This window comes from Octopus bimaculoides, chromosome 1 (genome assembly GCF_046866305.1).
Source record: "Octopus bimaculoides isolate indiv1 chromosome 1, ASM4686630v1, whole genome shotgun sequence".
NCBI lineage: Eukaryota > Metazoa > Mollusca > Cephalopoda > Octopoda > Octopodidae > Octopus > Octopus bimaculoides.
In genome coordinates this window covers 133,326,154-133,344,628 of record NC_142928.1, presented here as the reverse complement: position 1 = coordinate 133,344,628, position 18,475 = coordinate 133,326,154, and the positions used below count along the sequence as shown (strand labels likewise).

General features: G+C 39.0%; 2 protein-coding genes across 5 annotated transcripts in view; one reads left to right on the top strand and one right to left on the bottom strand.

Annotated features, from left to right (window-relative positions):
- The window catches only part of LOC106874673 (protein-associating with the carboxyl-terminal domain of ezrin), a 43,509-nt gene extending 32,934 nt beyond the window's left edge, over nucleotides 1-10,575 (top strand). For both annotated transcript variants that reach the window (XM_014922470.3, XM_089358594.1), the window contains 5 exons: nucleotides 945-1,085; nucleotides 2,644-2,732; nucleotides 5,109-5,230; nucleotides 7,420-8,129; nucleotides 8,825-10,575. In XM_014922470.3, the coding sequence (XP_014777956.2) occupies nucleotides 945-1,085; nucleotides 2,644-2,732; nucleotides 5,109-5,230; nucleotides 7,420-8,129; nucleotides 8,825-8,887 (1,125 nt within the window). In that variant the 3' untranslated portion in view covers nucleotides 8,888-10,575. The remainder of the gene's footprint in view (nucleotides 1-944; nucleotides 1,086-2,643; nucleotides 2,733-5,108; nucleotides 5,231-7,419; nucleotides 8,130-8,824) is intronic.
- A 2,061-nt stretch (nucleotides 10,576-12,636) lies between these two features.
- Nucleotides 12,637-18,475, bottom strand: part of LOC106874675 (tRNA-specific adenosine deaminase 1) — a 30,038-nt gene continuing 24,199 nt past the window's right edge. For all 3 annotated transcript variants that reach the window (XM_014922476.3, XM_014922477.3, XM_052970741.2), the window contains 2 exons: nucleotides 15,014-15,106; nucleotides 12,637-12,812 (listed from right to left, as the gene is read on the bottom strand). In XM_014922476.3, the coding sequence (XP_014777962.1) occupies nucleotides 12,668-12,812; nucleotides 15,014-15,106 (238 nt within the window). In that variant the 3' untranslated portion in view covers nucleotides 12,637-12,667. The remainder of the gene's footprint in view (nucleotides 12,813-15,013; nucleotides 15,107-18,475) is intronic.

Genomic DNA, 18,475 nt, shown 5'->3' with positions numbered 1-18,475 from the left:
GGTCTAGTCATAGAATACAATTCTAAAGCATAGATTTACCTTATAAGGTTATGGACAGTTGTACAAAGCTTCTGTATTTCTTCCTAATGAGATTTTAATCTTCAACTTAAGTTTATATCTTGCTTTCATTTCTTGTTGTTAATTCAACGAGGAATGTTTTTTAAAGATAAAATTTAATTACATCATTTTTTATTAGCATTTTTAATCATAAAGCTTATACAGATATTTAGATTGTTTTATAGAGTCCCAAGTAACTTAAATTAACCGTCTACTACTAGTAAGGTGACCTTAGAGATCTTAAGCTTTTAACTTGGGGCTAGTTTCTTTAGAAGTTTATATAATCCCTCAAAAAAAAAATATTTCATTATATATTACACATATAACTTAGTAAAATAAATATTTTCTTTTCTTATTTTGCATCATGATTTAGTTTAATATTTTCAATTGCAATTCTTTTAAATAATGACAATTATGCATGCATAAAACCTCAGATATATGATATTCATATTTTCATACTTGCCCAAAAAGCATGTAAGTGAATTGGATCCAACAGAGAGATGACATGCTTGTTATTGACTCACCTTATTAAGGACTCACTGCTGCAATACATTAATTCCAGTACAGTTTATAAAATAAGCGGAATCCTCTTTGAAGTTTTGGTGTGTAAAATATTGCTTATGCTGGCAGGGGGAGGTTTCATCCCTAATATTTAAAATCTTAGCTTTTGATTAGATGATGTTTTGGTTTTTTGGTAGTGCAAAGCTCACATTTGGTGCCCCATTCCCTGTATTAGTTGGTTTTAGCAATAATATTCAAGGTTATTTGGGGGTTGCTTACTCCTCTTTATTTCTTTGCATATAGTGTACTTTTAAAGTTCATTCTTAAAAATACTCATTCTGAATACTACAGTTCTACAAGTTCTAAATGTTGCTTCTTTCTTCTAGTTGCTTCTTGGACTTCGTGATGTAAATGACAAACTAGTGTCTGCCAGTTTACATGCTGTGGCAGACCTTGTTCCAATATTGGGAGGGGACACTGTTATTGGAGGACCACAGAAGCAATATTTCAAAGAAGGTAAACCCAAGGTATGTTACATTGCCTAGTTTCTAAGCATAGCATTTATTGATTCTTCCGTTTATAATAAAGATATGTTATGGTGAAGGTGCTGCTAATTTTTGACTTCCCCTCATATATATATATATATATATATATATATATATATATAATACAAATGATAAATGAGTATATGCATATATACGTACATGTATGTACATACCTACATCTACCTGTATATATAGATGCATATCTGGGTACAGGACGTTGCAAACAAAACGTAGACAAAATGATAAACAGAGTACAGAAAACACACAGGCCACATAGAGAACATTTCCTTCATCAGCTGCCACCATTCTAACACTGACGTTTCGAAGAGTTAGGGCAGAACACATTGTTGGAATGGCTCTTCCCACGGACCACAAATTAAATTTGTACCGTGGAGGACAGAAAACAAGACAGGGAAACGAAACAGTGAAAATAAACAAGAAAGTCTATACAGCCAGATGTGAAAAAATATGTGTATACTGAACGCTGTGAAGCAACAAAATTAAGGAAGAGATGATGACATATATATATATATATATATATCATCATCATCACTATCATCGTCTAACGTCTGTCTTCCATACATGCATGGATAGGACAGTTGACAGGGGCTGGCCAGGTAGAAGACTACGCCAGGCTACTTGTGTCTGTTTTGGCAGGGTTTTTATGGCTGGATGCTCTTCCTACCACCAACCATGTCTGTGTAATGTGTTTGTGTGTGTAACTGTATGGATTTCCTTTAATTATAAGACAATGGCCCTATATATTTGTAGCTATAGTGTAGTGTATGTGTGTGTGTGCATATCTGTGAATAACATAAAGATACTCTAAATACTTTTGGTCTCTTTCACACTTCCAAACTCAACTCTACCAGACCATAATTGTCTAGCACTTATTGGATCATTCAATCACTGATCATTACTACCTTCCACACATTCACACAATAACTAATGCCACCACCTTCTGCCTACCACAAACCATCTATTTTTGCTTCATGTATCTGGTTTTTGTGGCTGGATGCCCTTCCTGTCATGAATAATAACATGACCTGAGCAAATTTTATCATGTCACCATCACCAGTATGAGCAGGGGCATCTGTAGCAGTCTCCTCTGTCCTGCATCAATGTTTTTAATTAATAGTTGCCTTCACAGATCTTATAGTCTCTACATCTCTATTCATTTCATGTTTTTGGCTTTTTTTTTCTTTTTCACAGATACTCTTTTTATCTTCTGCCACTTTATAGCATGAACTGGGTGCATTTTATCATGCTACCAGTGCAAGAGAGGTTGTTCCCATCAAAATTAAAGACTTAACTTTATCTTCTGTCATCTCCTTTCTGAAAACTAGAAGAATGAAAACTTTGACATTCATGTTTTTCTCATGAGTGTTAGTAGAATAAGTGAAATATTCTAATTCTAAATTCAGTTTACTGGGAGCTTACCACTTGTATTACATTTTTTCATACAAATTCAACTATTACATGCTCTTTATTATGTATAAAAGTTACCTTATTTTTGCTTATGTTGTTTTCTTCATTTTAGAATGTTCAAAGTGTAATAAAAGAAGAAAAATTTACTTCAGTAAAGCAAGCACTTAAAAAGCCGTTGTTGAAAGATCTCGCAGCCTCAGTGTAAGACTGACTATTTCTATAGACTAGTATTTCTTTAATATTGATGTCATAGTACAGATTGTAATTATTTTTATATGCTTTTTGTTTAATTTCTAAACTAGATGAGAATGAACCTCACAGAGAATGTTTCTAGTTATCAGACATTTTATTGATCTATCTATATACTACTAAAATTCTTTTATTGCATGCTTGCTTTCTTGTCAGTCATTCAATACAGCCAAACTGGCACATAATGGGAAAATACTCCGAAAGTAAAGTACCCCTGAAATGTGAATAGAAATGGAATAAAACAAGTTTCGCATAAATTGGACCATAGCTTCTCAAGATAGGTGGGGGGGGGGGTCCACAAATTTAAGTCGTAAAATCTGGAGTTAATGCCCTTTACTGTGAACACCGGATAGTTTTGTTGGTATAACTACAGATGTGTACCCCACTGATTTTGTTGCCTCATAACATCCAGAAAAATGGATACTTTTTAATGTAATTTTCAATGAATGCCGCTTAGATGCTATGGATTCAGAGTATATATATGAATTTATGGGAAAGAATTTTTTCGAGGGGGTAGTGAGAGGAGTTTCAGAAAATTCACACAATCCAACTTTTTTCCCCTCATAAGTTTCAGGAAGATGGATTTCTTTCAATGAAATTTTATACAAATACCTTTTAAATGGCATAGATTACGATTATAAAAAATTTGTGGGGAAAATTTTTTCGAGGGTAGGGATAGGAGTTTTGAAAAAATGGAGTTTTGGATCAGGAAGACCAAATAAGTTGAAACTATTCTGTTTTGATGGAGATTTTTCCAAATTTTTTAATTTCAATTCAGCCTTCGAAATGATCAGAAGCATCAACTTAAAATCCATGAAAGGAGCCTTTTCTGTGAAAAAAAAAAAAATTGTAAATATTTTCAGAAGAAAAGGTGTACGATTCAAGGGAGATTTGGCTGTTGTTTCTAGCACATCCCAAACCACCCTCCATTTTCACTCTCACATGTACTCTCTTTTACCCTTTTACTTGTTTTAGTCATTTGACTGTGGCCATGCTGGGACACTGCCTTTAGATGAGTAAATCAACGCCAGGATTTATTCTTTGGAAGCCTAGTACTTATTCTATCAGTCTGTTTTGCCAAACCGCTAAGTTACGGGGACATAAACACACCAGCATCGGTTGTCAAGCGATTTGGGGGGGGGGACAAACACAGACACACAAACATACACACACACATATATACGACGGGCTTCTTTCGGGAGTTAATGCATTTAGGGAAAGTGTAGTAACAATAGAATTGTCAGGGTGAGCAAACTGTTTGTGAACTGAAGGTTATTAAATGCTACTAATTATTTGGAAGGTTTTCTCTAAGGTGTATATATGCTTAGCAGCACCATACTAGATGTTCATTTGTTCATTCATTTTACACCCATTTTTCCATGCTAGCATAGGTTAGACAAATATACATTGAGACCAGATGCTCTTCTTGTTGCTAACTTTTTCTGGTTTTTTCAAATAATGAATTTTTTTTCGTTCTTCAAAACTGCAGAGCTATGAGACAATTTGTGTGTGTGTGTGTGTGTGTTACAACACATATATTTTTAGAAATTAAGAAAATCTCAAATGCAAAAGTATAGCTTTTAGAAAATTGGGTAAAACCCTCTTAAAGATAGAAAAAAGTGGCTAGCAGCCACTACAGAGAATCAAACCCTGTACTTCACAAATTCCAGCTGAGCACTCTGTACCATTAAGCTAAACAATTTTAGTACTTACAGAGATGTACTTGCATAGCAAGTGACTTGATCTGAGATTGTGTGTTGAAACAAAAACAATTGCAGCATGGAAGATGTTTATAAGACATTTAAGAACCCACAAAACACTGTTGGATTCACTTCAACATTTAAATTTAATTTGTGTCAAAATATTTTTGTCACTTTGAAACTGTGACCTGTTCACAGACAAAACTTCAGCATGAAGTTTTGTCAGTCAACAGGTCATGATTTCAAAATGACAAAAATATTTTGACACAAGTTAAATTTAAATGTTGAAGTGATCTAACCATTTTTTGTGTGTTCTTAAGTGGCTTATGAGCATCTTCCACGCTGCAATTGTTAATTTTAGTTCTGTTTTAATGCTATTTTAGAATGTTCTCTCAGGAAACGATAATAAGTAAACAGTAATCATCTATTATTTTCTTATGTTTTTTTGATGCATTGCTATAGCTGATGCTTACTTCATATCATAGGTGATGTACCACTGACATAAATTAGCAAAGGTCCATAGCACAAATGTTTTTTTTTTTTGCTTGGTCTAAGTACCAAATGTGCATTGTAATTTTTACTCTCACAACAGAGATCCATATTTACTGTGTTGCATTTACTCTTACAGAAGAAGTCCTTCGAGGAAATCTAATAAACACACAGATGAGGAAACAGATAAAAAACATTGTAAAGTAATTCTTGAAAATAATGACAAGGCAGCTAAAGTGATTGACAGCATACCCAAGAAAGGTGAGTTGTTGCTGATATATATTAAGCTTGCAGTTATTTCCATGAGATATGAATAAAATTTATAGTATCATTTTAAAGTCTTAGTTAACCCTTCTTCTTCCTCCTCTGCATCATCATTTTAACATCCACTTTTCCATGCTTACATGAGTTAAACAGAGTACATTGAGGCAGATTTTCATTGGCCAGGTGCCCTTCTTATTGCCAACACTTACCTGTTTCCAAGCAAGGTAATATTTCTTCATGGCTAGACATATTTTCATAGAATAAGGGAAATGAATAACATTCATTTACACACAATGGGCTTCTTTTGGCTTCTGTCACAGCCTGAGGTGCTAGTAAAAGACATTTGCTTAAGGTGCCATGCAGTGGGACTGAACCTAAAACCATGTAGTTGGGAATCAAATTTCTTAACCACACTTACACCTATATGTAAATACCTATGTATTTAAGGAATCATCATCATCATCATCGTTTAACGTCCGCTTTCCATGCTAGCATGGGTTGGACGACTTGACTGGGGACTGGTGAAACCGGATGGCAACACCAGGCTCCAATCTAAATTTGGCAGAGTTTCTACAGCTGGATGCCCTTCCTAACGCCAACCACTCAGAGAGTGTAGTAGGTGCTTTTACGTGTCACCTGCACGAAGGCCAGTCAGGCGATACTGGCAACGGCCACGCTCGAAATGGTGCCTTTTATGTGCCACCCGCTCAAGCCAGTCCAGGGGCACTGGCAACGATCTCGCTCGAAAATCCTACGTAGGCCAGTCAGGTGGTACTGGCAACGGCCACGCTCAAAATGGTGCATCTTATGTGCCACCCGCACAAGAGCCAGTCCAGGGGTACTGGCAACGATCTTACTTGGCTTGCCGGGTCTTCTCACGCACAGCACATTTCCAAAGGTCTCGGTCAGTAGTCATCGCCTCGGTGAGGCCCAATGTACGAAGGTCTTGCCTCACCACCTCAGCCCAGGTCTTCCTGGGCCTACCTCTTCCACGGGTTCCCTCAACTGTTAGGGTGTGGCACTTTTTCACGCAGCTATCCTCATCCATTCTCACCACATGTCCATACCAGCGCAATCGTCTCTCTTGCACACCACAACTGATGCTTAAATATAAATCTGAGCTAAAAATATTGGTGAGCCACTGTATATCATCATCATCATCGTTTAACGTCCGCTTTCCATGCTAGCATGGGTTGGACGATTTGACTGAGGACTGGTGCAACCGGATGGCTACACCATGCTCCAATCTAATTTGGCAGAGTTTCTACAGCTGGATGCCCTTCCTAACGCCAACCACTCAGAGAGTGTAGTGGGTGCTTTTACGTGTCACCCGCACGAAAACGGCCACGCTCGAAATGGTGTCTTTTATGTGCCACCCGCACAAGAGCCAGTCCAGGGGCACTGGCAACGATCTCGCTCGAAAACCCTACAAGGCCAGTCAGGTGGTACTGGCAACGGTCACGCTCAGGATGGTACATCTTATGTGCCACCCGCACAAGAGCCAGTCCAGGGGCACTGGCAACGATCTCACTTGGCTTGCCGGGTCTTCTCACACACAGCACATTTCCAAAGGTCTCGGTCAGTAGTCATCGCCTCGGTGAGGCCCAATGTTCGAAGGTCTTGCCTCACCACCTCAGCCCAGGTCTTACTGGGCCTACCTCTTCCACGGGTTCCCTCAACTGTTAGGGAGTGGCACTTTTTCACGCAGCTATCCTCAATTCATTCTCACCACATGTCCAAACCAGCGCAATCGTCTCTCTTGCACACCACTACTGACGCTTCTTATGTTCAGCTTTTCTCTCAAGATACTTACACTCTGACGGGTATGCACATTTACATTACACATTCAGCGGAGCATACTGGCTTCATTCCTTGCGAGCTTACGCATGTCCTCAGCAGTCACAGCCCATATTTGGTAAAATTGTTTCTTACTGTTTCTTTAAAACAACAGTAAATAACTTATTCAGAAAATGATTGCATTCTTTACTGAGTGCAACAATTGTCCAATAATGTTTGAAGTTTATTTCAGTTATATTGGACATGATACAAATTCAGAGTGCATAGAGTATTTTTTTCACAGTATTATATCTAAGTAATTTATATTCTAAAGTGGAAGTACTAATGTTCAGATTCATTCTTATGCAAAACATCTAAATATCATGGGTTTTTTTGTTTTTTTTTTCCAGATTTTATTATTGAAGACAATTCTGTAGAAGTGAAAATTACTGACCCATCAGCAGAAGTGATATATGAAAAATATAAACCAGATGATCCTGATAATTGGGTAGATTGGGACAACTCTGAAGAATGGGATGATGATGAAAAAAATCAGTATTTTGACCGTGAAATTGAAGCTGAGCTAGCTCAGATGAGTTCAGTAAGTGATTCTGTTAGAAATAAGAAGCAACTAGACAATGAAATTCTAAGAAACGCTGTCAATGATATCCATTTGAACTCAGCAGATGTAACTTCAGTTAATAATACCAGCTCCAAATTAGGTGAAACTTGGTCTTCAACAGCTGACTTTAATAGTTCATGGGCAGGAGACCAGCCCTCAATAGATTCAAACCTCCATGCACTGACTGTCATTAAAACACACTCTAGACAAGAAATTTCACCTAACAGCCTACATTATTCTGCCAAATTGGCCAATGTGTCTAAAAGCATTTCTGCCAAACAGCTTGGTGAAGAATTTGACATCATGAATATTAAGGTACCTAAGAAGTCCCAAGAAATTGACTATTTTGCTGATATGCAGCCTGTGATATCCAGTTCTTCCAAAACAGAACTGTCTGAAATAGCTCTTTCTACTAGTCATTCTGATAACACAAATTTTAAAGAGGAACAAATCTTGAAGAGTTCATTGTCTTTTGCTGTTTCAGAAGATGCTGCTGAGGTAAGCCTATTTTCTTAATTGCTTTAAAAAACGTTCATAAACATTATTACTTTAATTAAAGTATTCTTTGTACAAATAAATGCAGTTATAGATGTATGGTAAGAAGCATGTTTCCCAACCACATGGTTCCAGGTTCAATTCCACTGTGTTACACCTTGGGGCTGATCAAGCCTTGGGAGTGGATTTGGTTGACGGAAACTAAAAGAAGCCCATATGTGTGTATGTATGTATTTGTTCCACTACACTTGACAACCAGTGTTGGTGTGTTTGTGTCCCCATAACTTAGCAGTTGGGAAACAGAGACTGATAGAATAAGTACCAAGCTTAAAAAAAAAATGTACTGGGGTTGATTCATTCAACTAAAAATTCTTCAAGGTGGTGCCCCAGCATGGCCACAGAGCAAATCACATAGTATTGCTTGTCTCAGTTTGCTTGACTGCCAAACTGTAGAAATAGTTGTTCCAACAATATGCAAAAGTTCTAATTAACTTAGTTTGCATTCCTAATTATACTAGCATGAAAAGATAAATAGAGGAAAGGAAATTTGTATAAATATCTACTTAGAGTTTTTAATATTAAATCATACTGCTTTTGAATTTTTTTCTCTAGAACATTATTTAAAATCATAATTAAATGAATTTAAATATTACTGTTTAATGTAAACAGTTGAAATATATAATTTTTTTTTTTTTCAGGTAAACATAGATGGCTGGGGTGACGATCTAAACTGGGAAGAAATAAACTCTAAAATAAATTGATATTTATAAATTTTCATCTTGTTTTGTCTGTTGGTAAGAACCTTACATGTAAGTTGTGCATGACGGAGTTTGTGTTCTGGTTCAGAGTTAAAATCGAGAGAAAATAAGGAATATTTGCTGAAATGAAAGAAATATTTCAAATATATCCTTAGTTGTTATGTAAATATTTTAAATAATATCATTGAAGCAAATGCAGCAAACATCATATACATACAACAATTATTTTTGTGTATCAGAACACAAATATATTTTTAATTTGCATCACTCTATACCAGTGTTTTTTTTTCCCCCTTAATTGTCTTACTACAGTAACCTCAGATTTCTGTAGCAGTAGCAGAAGTACTGCAAGGATATCAGTTTTACAACACTGCCTCAGAACATTAATAAAATAAAGTAAACTTCTGAAGGTACTGAAAGAAAATTAACTAGGAGAGTCACATTGTAAGATGAGTAACAAGGAACATTATAATTGTGCAATGATTAAAAAATTCTATACTAGCAAACCCGAAGACAGGCCTATTTACAATTTTACTGTCTTACAGCCTACATTTTATACACAGTGATGCGTAGACCAAATTTTCCATCAATTATCGGAACTCAAATTAGGGATCTATTACCTGTCTTGGAGTTCTCTATTTTTTAATATTTTTACAAAAGATGTACCATGCTTGCATAGGTCACAGCTGATTGACTTAACAAACTGCCAGCCTATCCAACAAAGATCTTTGGGTTCCTATCTCGATCAGTACTACTAATAAGAACATAAACTAGTGGTTTAGTCCATCCACCTTGCTGTAAATAGATCTCACAAGAAGGCATGGCTTATTGCTGTATGAAGCAGTGTGAAGAACTAATAGACAGATGCTTCATTAGTTTGCAATACAGAGATCAAATCCTATAGGTGTAAAGAGTAGAGAGATGTCTCAGAGCTTTTACATGAATATAAGATTTTTAGTTATGACTCAGTAGATTGTGAAACTTACCATTATCACTGTTCCATATTTACATAACAGCATTCTAAAAATTTGAATACTTCCATCAGTTGTTGGAATATCTCTCTTTAAAACATTTACCTGTGATATAACAATTAGGTTTCCTTGTCAGTTTCATAACAAGAGAATAGTATCTTGTTGTTCATGAATACTCCCAGTCAGATCTACTTGAGTAGACGAGTATTACAGATACAGTTGATCAATACTCTGAATATGGTCCGCAAATTCAGCAATCTTGTCATACCAGGGACCATAATGTTGACTTTGTCATTTTACAATTTGTTCTATGAAGTGCAGTATGGCAGTCAGAGCATTTGTATTCATTTTGCCGTCCAATTAGTTCATATACGATCAAATGCTCTGATAACGGTTCAGGCGGACCATTTATTAGAAATGTTTAGCAACAAAGACAGAGGTTGAATTTAAAATCTCTGAACACTAATCACAAGATATGTCATAACAAGACAGCTAAAAGTGCAAAATAACAAAATAAATGAGATAACTGACATTGCAGCTATTTTGACAAGGATGTGTTTTTTTATGCTTGGTTCAAATGAGATGAGCATAAAATAAATGCTGATTAAATGTCTTGTTTCCACATGTGATGAATGTTTCATATTAAAAAAATTCTTTTTGTTATTTACATCCAGTAATGTTTTCAATGTAGTTATGTAATAAACAGTTTTGGTACTTTAATTTCAATGGCTTTTAATATTCATGTTTCTTTATTAACATATTTAAAATAATTCTCCAAATATCTATCTTGTTAAAAATTGGCCATAACGTTAATGTATAAAATCAATATGCTGTTTTATTACACATTTTCTATTAATAAATTTTGCCAGTATGTGTGGCATGATCCTACAACCTAAGAGAGCTGTAACTCAGATCGTGATGAACCATATAACTCGTGTCAGCAGGGAAAGCAGACGTAAAACGATCCTGTGCTATCTAGGATAGCACTGGATCCACCCCTATTCAGCTCACCCCATCACCTTTACCCCTTTATTCCTCTGTCTCCTTCCTGACTACTACTCTTTTCTCTTCCTTTTCTGTTACTGCTGTCTCTGATAGTGTTTCCCATAGTACTCTCTTACAAAAATATACCTGTTCTCTCATCATACTTTAAATTCTCAATTCCTTGCTTAAGGTCATTATCTTCACTTATATTCTGCTTCTTAGCCTGAGTTACAAAGCAACCACACAATTGCTTGTCATGATAAATGCACTCAGTACACTCTGTAAAGTTGATGGGAAATCAAGCAGTTTTTATGTGGGGTTGAGAGGAGCATTTCATCTTGTTGGGAGCATGGTAAGCCTTTCTGACACTGGTGCCACAAAAGATGCACCCAGTGTACTCTGGAATGGTTAGTACTAGGAAAGGCTTCTGGTTGTAGAAACTGAATGAAGATATGATTCCTCAAACCACTGGATCTTGTCAAACTGTCCAACACCTGCCATCATGGAATACAGATATAAAATGATGATGATATATAACGTTGGATAACTCTGAGTAACCGCACCAATACCCACCCCATTAATTATATTCTGTTCCTCTCTCTCTTTCACACTAACCCCTGACACTACTCTTTCCCTTTCCCTTCAATTACTTTTTTCCTTAACACTGTCATGTCTGTTAGTCTCTCCCTTACCACCCTCTCAAAACAATAAACTTATTCTTTCCTCCATACTTTAACTTCTGAACATCTTGTGCAAAGTCACCCTTCTCTCTCATACTCTGTCTTTTAGTTGTGGATGCTCTTATTCTGGTGAATTACAATGCAACTGTGCAATGCTGGTGCCATGATAAATGCACAATCTGTAAAGTTATTGGTAGATCAAGTACTGACATTGATTTGAGAGGACTATTTGGTCTTGCTGAGAGTAAGACAACATTTATGGTACTAGTACCATGAAAAATGCATCTAGTACACTGCGGAGACATTGGTGTTAGGAAGAGCATCTAATTGAAAAAAACTATACTAAAAGTGAGATATCAGAGGAAGGATCCAATCTGTTAGATCCTATCAAGCCATCTAACCTATACCAGCATGGAAAGCAGACATAAAATGATGGTCATGATGATGATGATCTATATGCCAGTGCCCCTGGACTGGCTCTTGTGTGGGTGGCACATAAAATACACCATTTTGAGCGTGGCCGTTGCTAGTTCCGCCTGACTGGCCTTCGTGCCGGTGGCACATAAAAGCACCCACTACACTCTGAGTGGTTGGTGTTGGAAGGGCATCCAGCTGTAGAAACTCTGCCAGATCAGATTGGAGCCTGGTGCAGCCATCCGGTTCACCAGTCCTCAGTCAAATCGTCCAACCCATGGAAAGCGGACGTTAAACGACGATGATGATGATGAATATTTATAAAATATATATTAGCAAAAGAGACAGTATTAATGCTAAGAAGTAATATTTATCCCCACTCAAGCATGGATGTTCTGTTAGAACAAACTATACTGCAGTAGCTACCATGAGAGAAACACTCATGTTGGCTTTCAGTGCAAAATACATTCTTGTTTATATCGCTAGCAGACACACACACATATATATATATATATATGATGCTTCCACACAGTCTCTCTCTTTGAAATTCACTCACAATGCTTTGGTCAACCTGGAGATACAGTAGAAGATACTTGCTCAAGAGAAACTGCAACTGAAACCAAGCTTTTTTTTAAAATAAAGATTTAATTTACACAAAGGTTTTTAAAAATGTATTTTAAAGTATAACTTATATCAAAATATATTTATTAAAAAAAATATTTTTTTATTAAATATCATAAGAATTGCATAAATTCTTTTGGCTTTTTAACCCATGTCTTTAAGGTTCCCTTCAGCAATTGGTTCCAAACATCTTGGTATTTCATGGCAGCTATTTTATGTGAGTAATAGGTTTGGCAGCTGGATGAATCATCTTCAAGACTATAATAAATACAATTACACATTATCTTTTTGAAATTATTCTATTAAGTGGTATACACACACACCACCACCACCATCATTTAATGTCCTTTTTCCATGCTTGCATAGGTTGGACAGTTTGACAGGAGCTGGTGAGCCAGAAGACTGCCAAGCTCTGCTGTCTGCTTTGGCATGGTTTCTATGACTGGATACGCTTCCTAATACCAACCACTTTACAGAGTGTACTGAGTACTTTTTACGTAGCACCAACACCAGTGAGATCACCCAGGAACTTGCAAGACAAGGCCTCAACTGAGTGGGGAGTAATATTGAAGGAGGTGGCTTCATATCAGGCGATGAGAGAGACAGAAATGGGTATCTTGCAGTAGAGGAGATACATGACTACCCCAGTTAGAAAAAAAGAGAGGAGAGAGAAGGTAGTGAAAACACTTTGAGATAACATTAAGTCACAGGGACTCTTTAATCTTGTTGTAGACATGACTACTTCTCTTGTGTTGATGCCATGATTAAAATCACTTGTTACACTCTGTGAAGTAGCTGGTGAGGGGAAGGGAATCAATCATAGAAACCAAGCTAAAAATTAAACACTGAGATATGGTCCTCTGACTCTTATAGAAGGACACAGTAACTCTGAATCAGAACTGACAGACTATGATAACTCATCCAACCCATGGCAACATGGAAATTAGATGTAAAATGAGTAGATTTGGTAGATGGAAGCTGAAAGAGTCCCAGCATATATACACATATATATGTGTGTGTGTTTGCTTACCCATGTCTAGATATTATGTGATGGTTGTAAATGAGCATCATCATCAAACAAATAAGGTTGTTCTTTTCTAGTCTTCGATGAAAAAGCATATCCAGCAATAGGAAAACATTACCTTGTTTGGAAACAGGTGAAAGTTGGTGACAGGAAGAACATCCAGCCACAGAAAGTTTGCCTCAACAAATTCTGTCTGGCTTATGTATATGTAGAAAAGTGGACATTAAATGATGATGATGGTGTCTGTATATCTTTTACTTGTTTCAGCCATTAGACTGTGGCCATGCTGGAGCACTGCCTTGAAGAATTCTTAGTCAAATGTATTGACCCCAGTACTTATTTTTTTAAAGCCTGGCACTTATTCTGTCAGTCTCTTTTGCTGAACTGTTAACTTACAGGAATGTAAACTCACCAGCACCGATTGTTAAGCAGGGGAGGGGAGGAACACATACACAAACATATATATATGCATATATAAGATGGGCTTCTTTCAGTTTCCATTTACCAAACCCACTCATAAGGCTTTGGTTGGCCTGAGCTTACAGTAGAAGACATATGCCCAAGGTGCCACACAATGGGACTGAACCCCAAACGATGTAGTTGGGAAGCAACACCTGTGCCTAGAGCCACGCCTGAGTGTTCATGGATAAATGTTTGCTTGTTTGTATATCTATCAAATGTGAGTGAATTTGGAGTATTACATGTGAAAACAAAATGAAAACCTTAAATTCTATACACATGTAGAAAGTTTGAAATACATGATATCAGGTAGGTGTCAGAAATCCTCAGTGAACATCAATCAATCTATTTACAAACGTGTATGCTTAAGATTTTATGAGTATAGCCTCGTGTATGTGCATCATTATACATTATTAGACAAACTCTACCTGTGTATTAAAGCAGATATCTATGAGTCTTAATAATATTCACTAAGGATTATAGACAACCACTTGAGCACCTGTGTGAAACTAGCACACACACACTCATCTACACAGATATGAAGTATGACATATGGAAGTCATAATAATATTCTATCCGCTGATGAGAGTTGGATCAACTAAAAGCCAATGATTGTTGGTTAAGTAAAGATTTATAAAGAATGCAGTAAATTAACAAACAGCATTTAGTCTGTAAGACATTATATGACAATTAAGTGTTTCTACTTACTGAGTCTCATATGTGAACAAGCCAAGGGAACCTCTATGTAGTCATTTGACCTGCTTGAAACAGCAGCCAAATCATTCACATTACACCCTAAGGGAGGGATACATTGAATGATATTGTCTGAGATCATAGGTCTCCTTAATTAAGTAATTAACAATAACATGAAAAGGTGTAAGTTACTTTTAAAATAGAAACTAAGTAGTCTGTCCTTTTAAGTTCATGAAACCATAAGAGAACTGGTTACAAAGAAAATAGATGCAACAATTCTTACCTCTTTAAAGTGAGTGGTAACTTGTTAACTTTAGTTGCAATTGCTTTAACACGCTTGAACTCAGAATATAGAGCTTTGCAGGAAATACTTAAACTGAAAGGAAATTAAATACAATTATATGCAATAGAAGCTTTTGGACAATGGAAAATCTGTGATATGAAATAGTGAAACCAGATCAGATAATACCTTAGAAAATAAGAATTTTTAGAAGATGGCAACCAATATAGAAAAATCAGTTGAAAAAGACTTGATGTCAAGGGATGAGATCAGATCTAGGAAAATGACGTAACATAAAATGAATTAATGGATGATATGGATGAAATTACTGTTTCAAATTTTTGGTATAAGGCCAACAACTGTAGGAGAAGGGGATTAGTCAATTACATTGAACCCAATACTTGACTAATACTTTATCTTATTAACCACCCTAAAGGACGAAAGGTAAAGTTGACCTCAGTGACATTTGAACTTAAAACGTAAAGAGCTGGAAAGAAAGCTGCTAAGCATTTTGTCTGGTAGGCTAATGATTCTGCCAAGTACGAGAGTTTGGTAAAGGCTTCTACTTGAAATAATACTTGAAGAAGCCTTTAAAGGCTTCATCATCATCATCGTCGTTTAACGTCTGCTTTCCATGCTAGCATGGGTTGGACGATTTGACTGAGGACTGGTGAAACCAGATGGCTACACCAGGCTCCAATCTGATTTGGCAGAGTTTCTACGGCTGGATGCCCTTCCTAACACCAACCACTCCGAGAGTGTAGTGGGTGCTTTTATGTGTCACCCGCATGTTTGTAAATAGATTGATTCGTGTTCACTGAGGATTTCCGACACCTACCTGATATCATGTATTTCAAAGTTTACAAACTTTCTACATGTGCATAGAATTTAAAGTTTTCATTTTGTTTTCACATGTAATACTCCAAATTCACTCACATTTGATAGATATACAAACAAGCAAACATTTATCCATGAACACTCAGGCATGGCTCTAAGCACAGGTGTGGCTGTGTAGTAAGAAACTTGCCTCCCAACTACATGGTTTGGGGTTCAGTCCCACTGTGTGGAACCTTGAATAATTTAATGTTTGGCTTATTTGTCTTAGTTTTAAAAATGTGTTAGGTTGACAAGGAAGAGAGCGATGTTTATAGCTTGATCACTGAGTGGAAAAGTCATAACAATGTGAGGTTAGTGATGTTAATGTTCAGCTTGAACTCATCATCATCATCATCATCGTTTAACGTCCGCTTTCCATGCTAGCATGGGTTGGACGATTTGACTGAGGACTGGTGAAACCGGATGGCAACACCAGGCTCCAATCTAATTTGGCAGAGTTTCTACAGCTGGATGCCCTTCCTAACGCCAACCACTCAGAGAGTGTAGTGGGTGCTTTTACGTGTCACCCGCACGAAAACGGCCACGCTCGAAATGGTGTCTTCTATGTGCCACCCGCACAAGAGCCAGTCCAGAGGCACTGGCAATGATCTCGCTCGAAAACCCTACAAAGGCCAGTCAGGCGGTATATATATATATATGTCTGTACGTATTGTCATCGTCGTTTAACGTCCGCTTTCCATGCTAGCATGGGTTGGACGATTTGACTGAGGACCGGTGAAACCAGATGGCTACACCAGGCTCCAATCTGATTTGGCAGTGTTTCTACAGCAGGATGCCCTTCCTAAAGCCAACCACTCAGAGAGTGTAGTGGGTGCTTTTACGTGTCACCCGCACGAAGGCCAGTCAGGCGGTATTGGCAAAGGCCACGCTCATCTCGCTCGAGAAACTTCATGTGTCACCCGCACAAGAGCCAGCCCAGGGGCACCAGCAATGATCCCGCTCAAAAATCCCAGAACCCCTCACAAGAGCCAGTTCAGGGGCACCGGCAATGATCTCGCTCGAAGAAATTTCATGTGTCACCAGCACAAGAGACAGTCCAGGGGCACTGGCAACGATCTCACTCGAAAAACCTCATGTGTCACCCGCACAAGAGCCATGCCAGGGGCACCAGCAATGATCCCGCTCAAAAATCCCAGAACCCCTCACAAGAGCCAGTTCAGGGGCACCGGCAATGATCTCGCTCGAAGAAATTTCATGTGTCACCAGCACAAGAGGCAGTCCAGGGGCACTGGCAACGATCTCACTCGAAAAACCTCATGTGTCACCCGCACAAGAGCTGGCCCAGGGGCACCGGCAACGATCTCGCTCGAAAGATTTCATGTGTCGCCCGCACATGAGCCAGTCCAGGGGCACCGGCAACGATCCCGCTCAAAATATTTCATGTGTCACCCGCACAAGAGCCAGTGCAGGGTCACTGGCAACGATCTCGCTTGAAAGACCTCATGTGTCGCCCGCACATGAGCCAGTCCAGGGGCACCGGCAACGATCCCGCTCGAAAAACCTCATGTGTCACCCGCACAAGAGCCGGCCCAGGGGCGTCGCCCGCACATGAGCCAGTCCAGGGGCACTGGCAACGAACCCACTCAAACATTTCATGTGTCACCCGCACAAGAGTCAGTCCAGGGGCACCGGCAACGATCTCGCTCGAAAGACATCATGTGTCGCCCGCACATGAGCCAGTCCAGGGGCTCTGGCACGATCCCGCTCGAAAGATCTCATGTGTCACCCGCACATGAGCCAGTCCAGGGGCACCGGCAACGATCTCGCTCGAAAAAGCCTCATGTGTCACCCGCACAAGAGCCAGCCCAGGGGCACCGGCAACGATCTCGCTCGAAAGATTTCATGTGTCGCCCGCACAAGATCCAGTCCAGGGGCACTGGCAACGGTCTCGCTCGAAAGATTTCATGTGTCGCCCGCACATGAGCCAGTTCAGGGGCACTGGCCACGATCCCGCTCGAATGATTTCATGTGTCGCCCGCACAAGAGCCAGTCCAGGGGCACTGGCAACGGTCTCGCTCGAAAGATTACATGTGTCGCCCGCACATGAGCCAGTCCGGGGGCACCGGCAACCATCTCGCTCGAAAAACCTCATGTGTCACCCGCGAGCCGGCCCAGGGGCACCGGCAACGATCTCGCTCGAAAGATTTCATGTGTCGCCCGCACATGAGCCAGCTCAGGGGCACCGGCAACGATCCCGCCCGAAAGACCCCACGTGTTGCCCGCACATGAGCCAGTCCAGGGGCACTGGCAACGATCCCGCTCGAAACATTTCATGTGTCACCCGCACAAGGGCCAGCCCAGGGGCACTGGCAACGATGTCGCTCGAAAGACATCATGTGTCGCCCGCACATGAGCCAGCCCAGGGGCACCGGCAATGATCCCGCTCGAAAAACCTCATGTGTCACTCGCACAAGAGCCTGTCCATGGGCACTGGCAACGATCTCGCCCTAAAGATATCATGTGTCGCCCGCACATGAGCCAGTCCAGGGGCACTGGCAAACGATCCCACTCGAAACATCTCATGTGTCACCCGCACAAGAGCCAGTCCAGGGGCACTGGCAACGATCT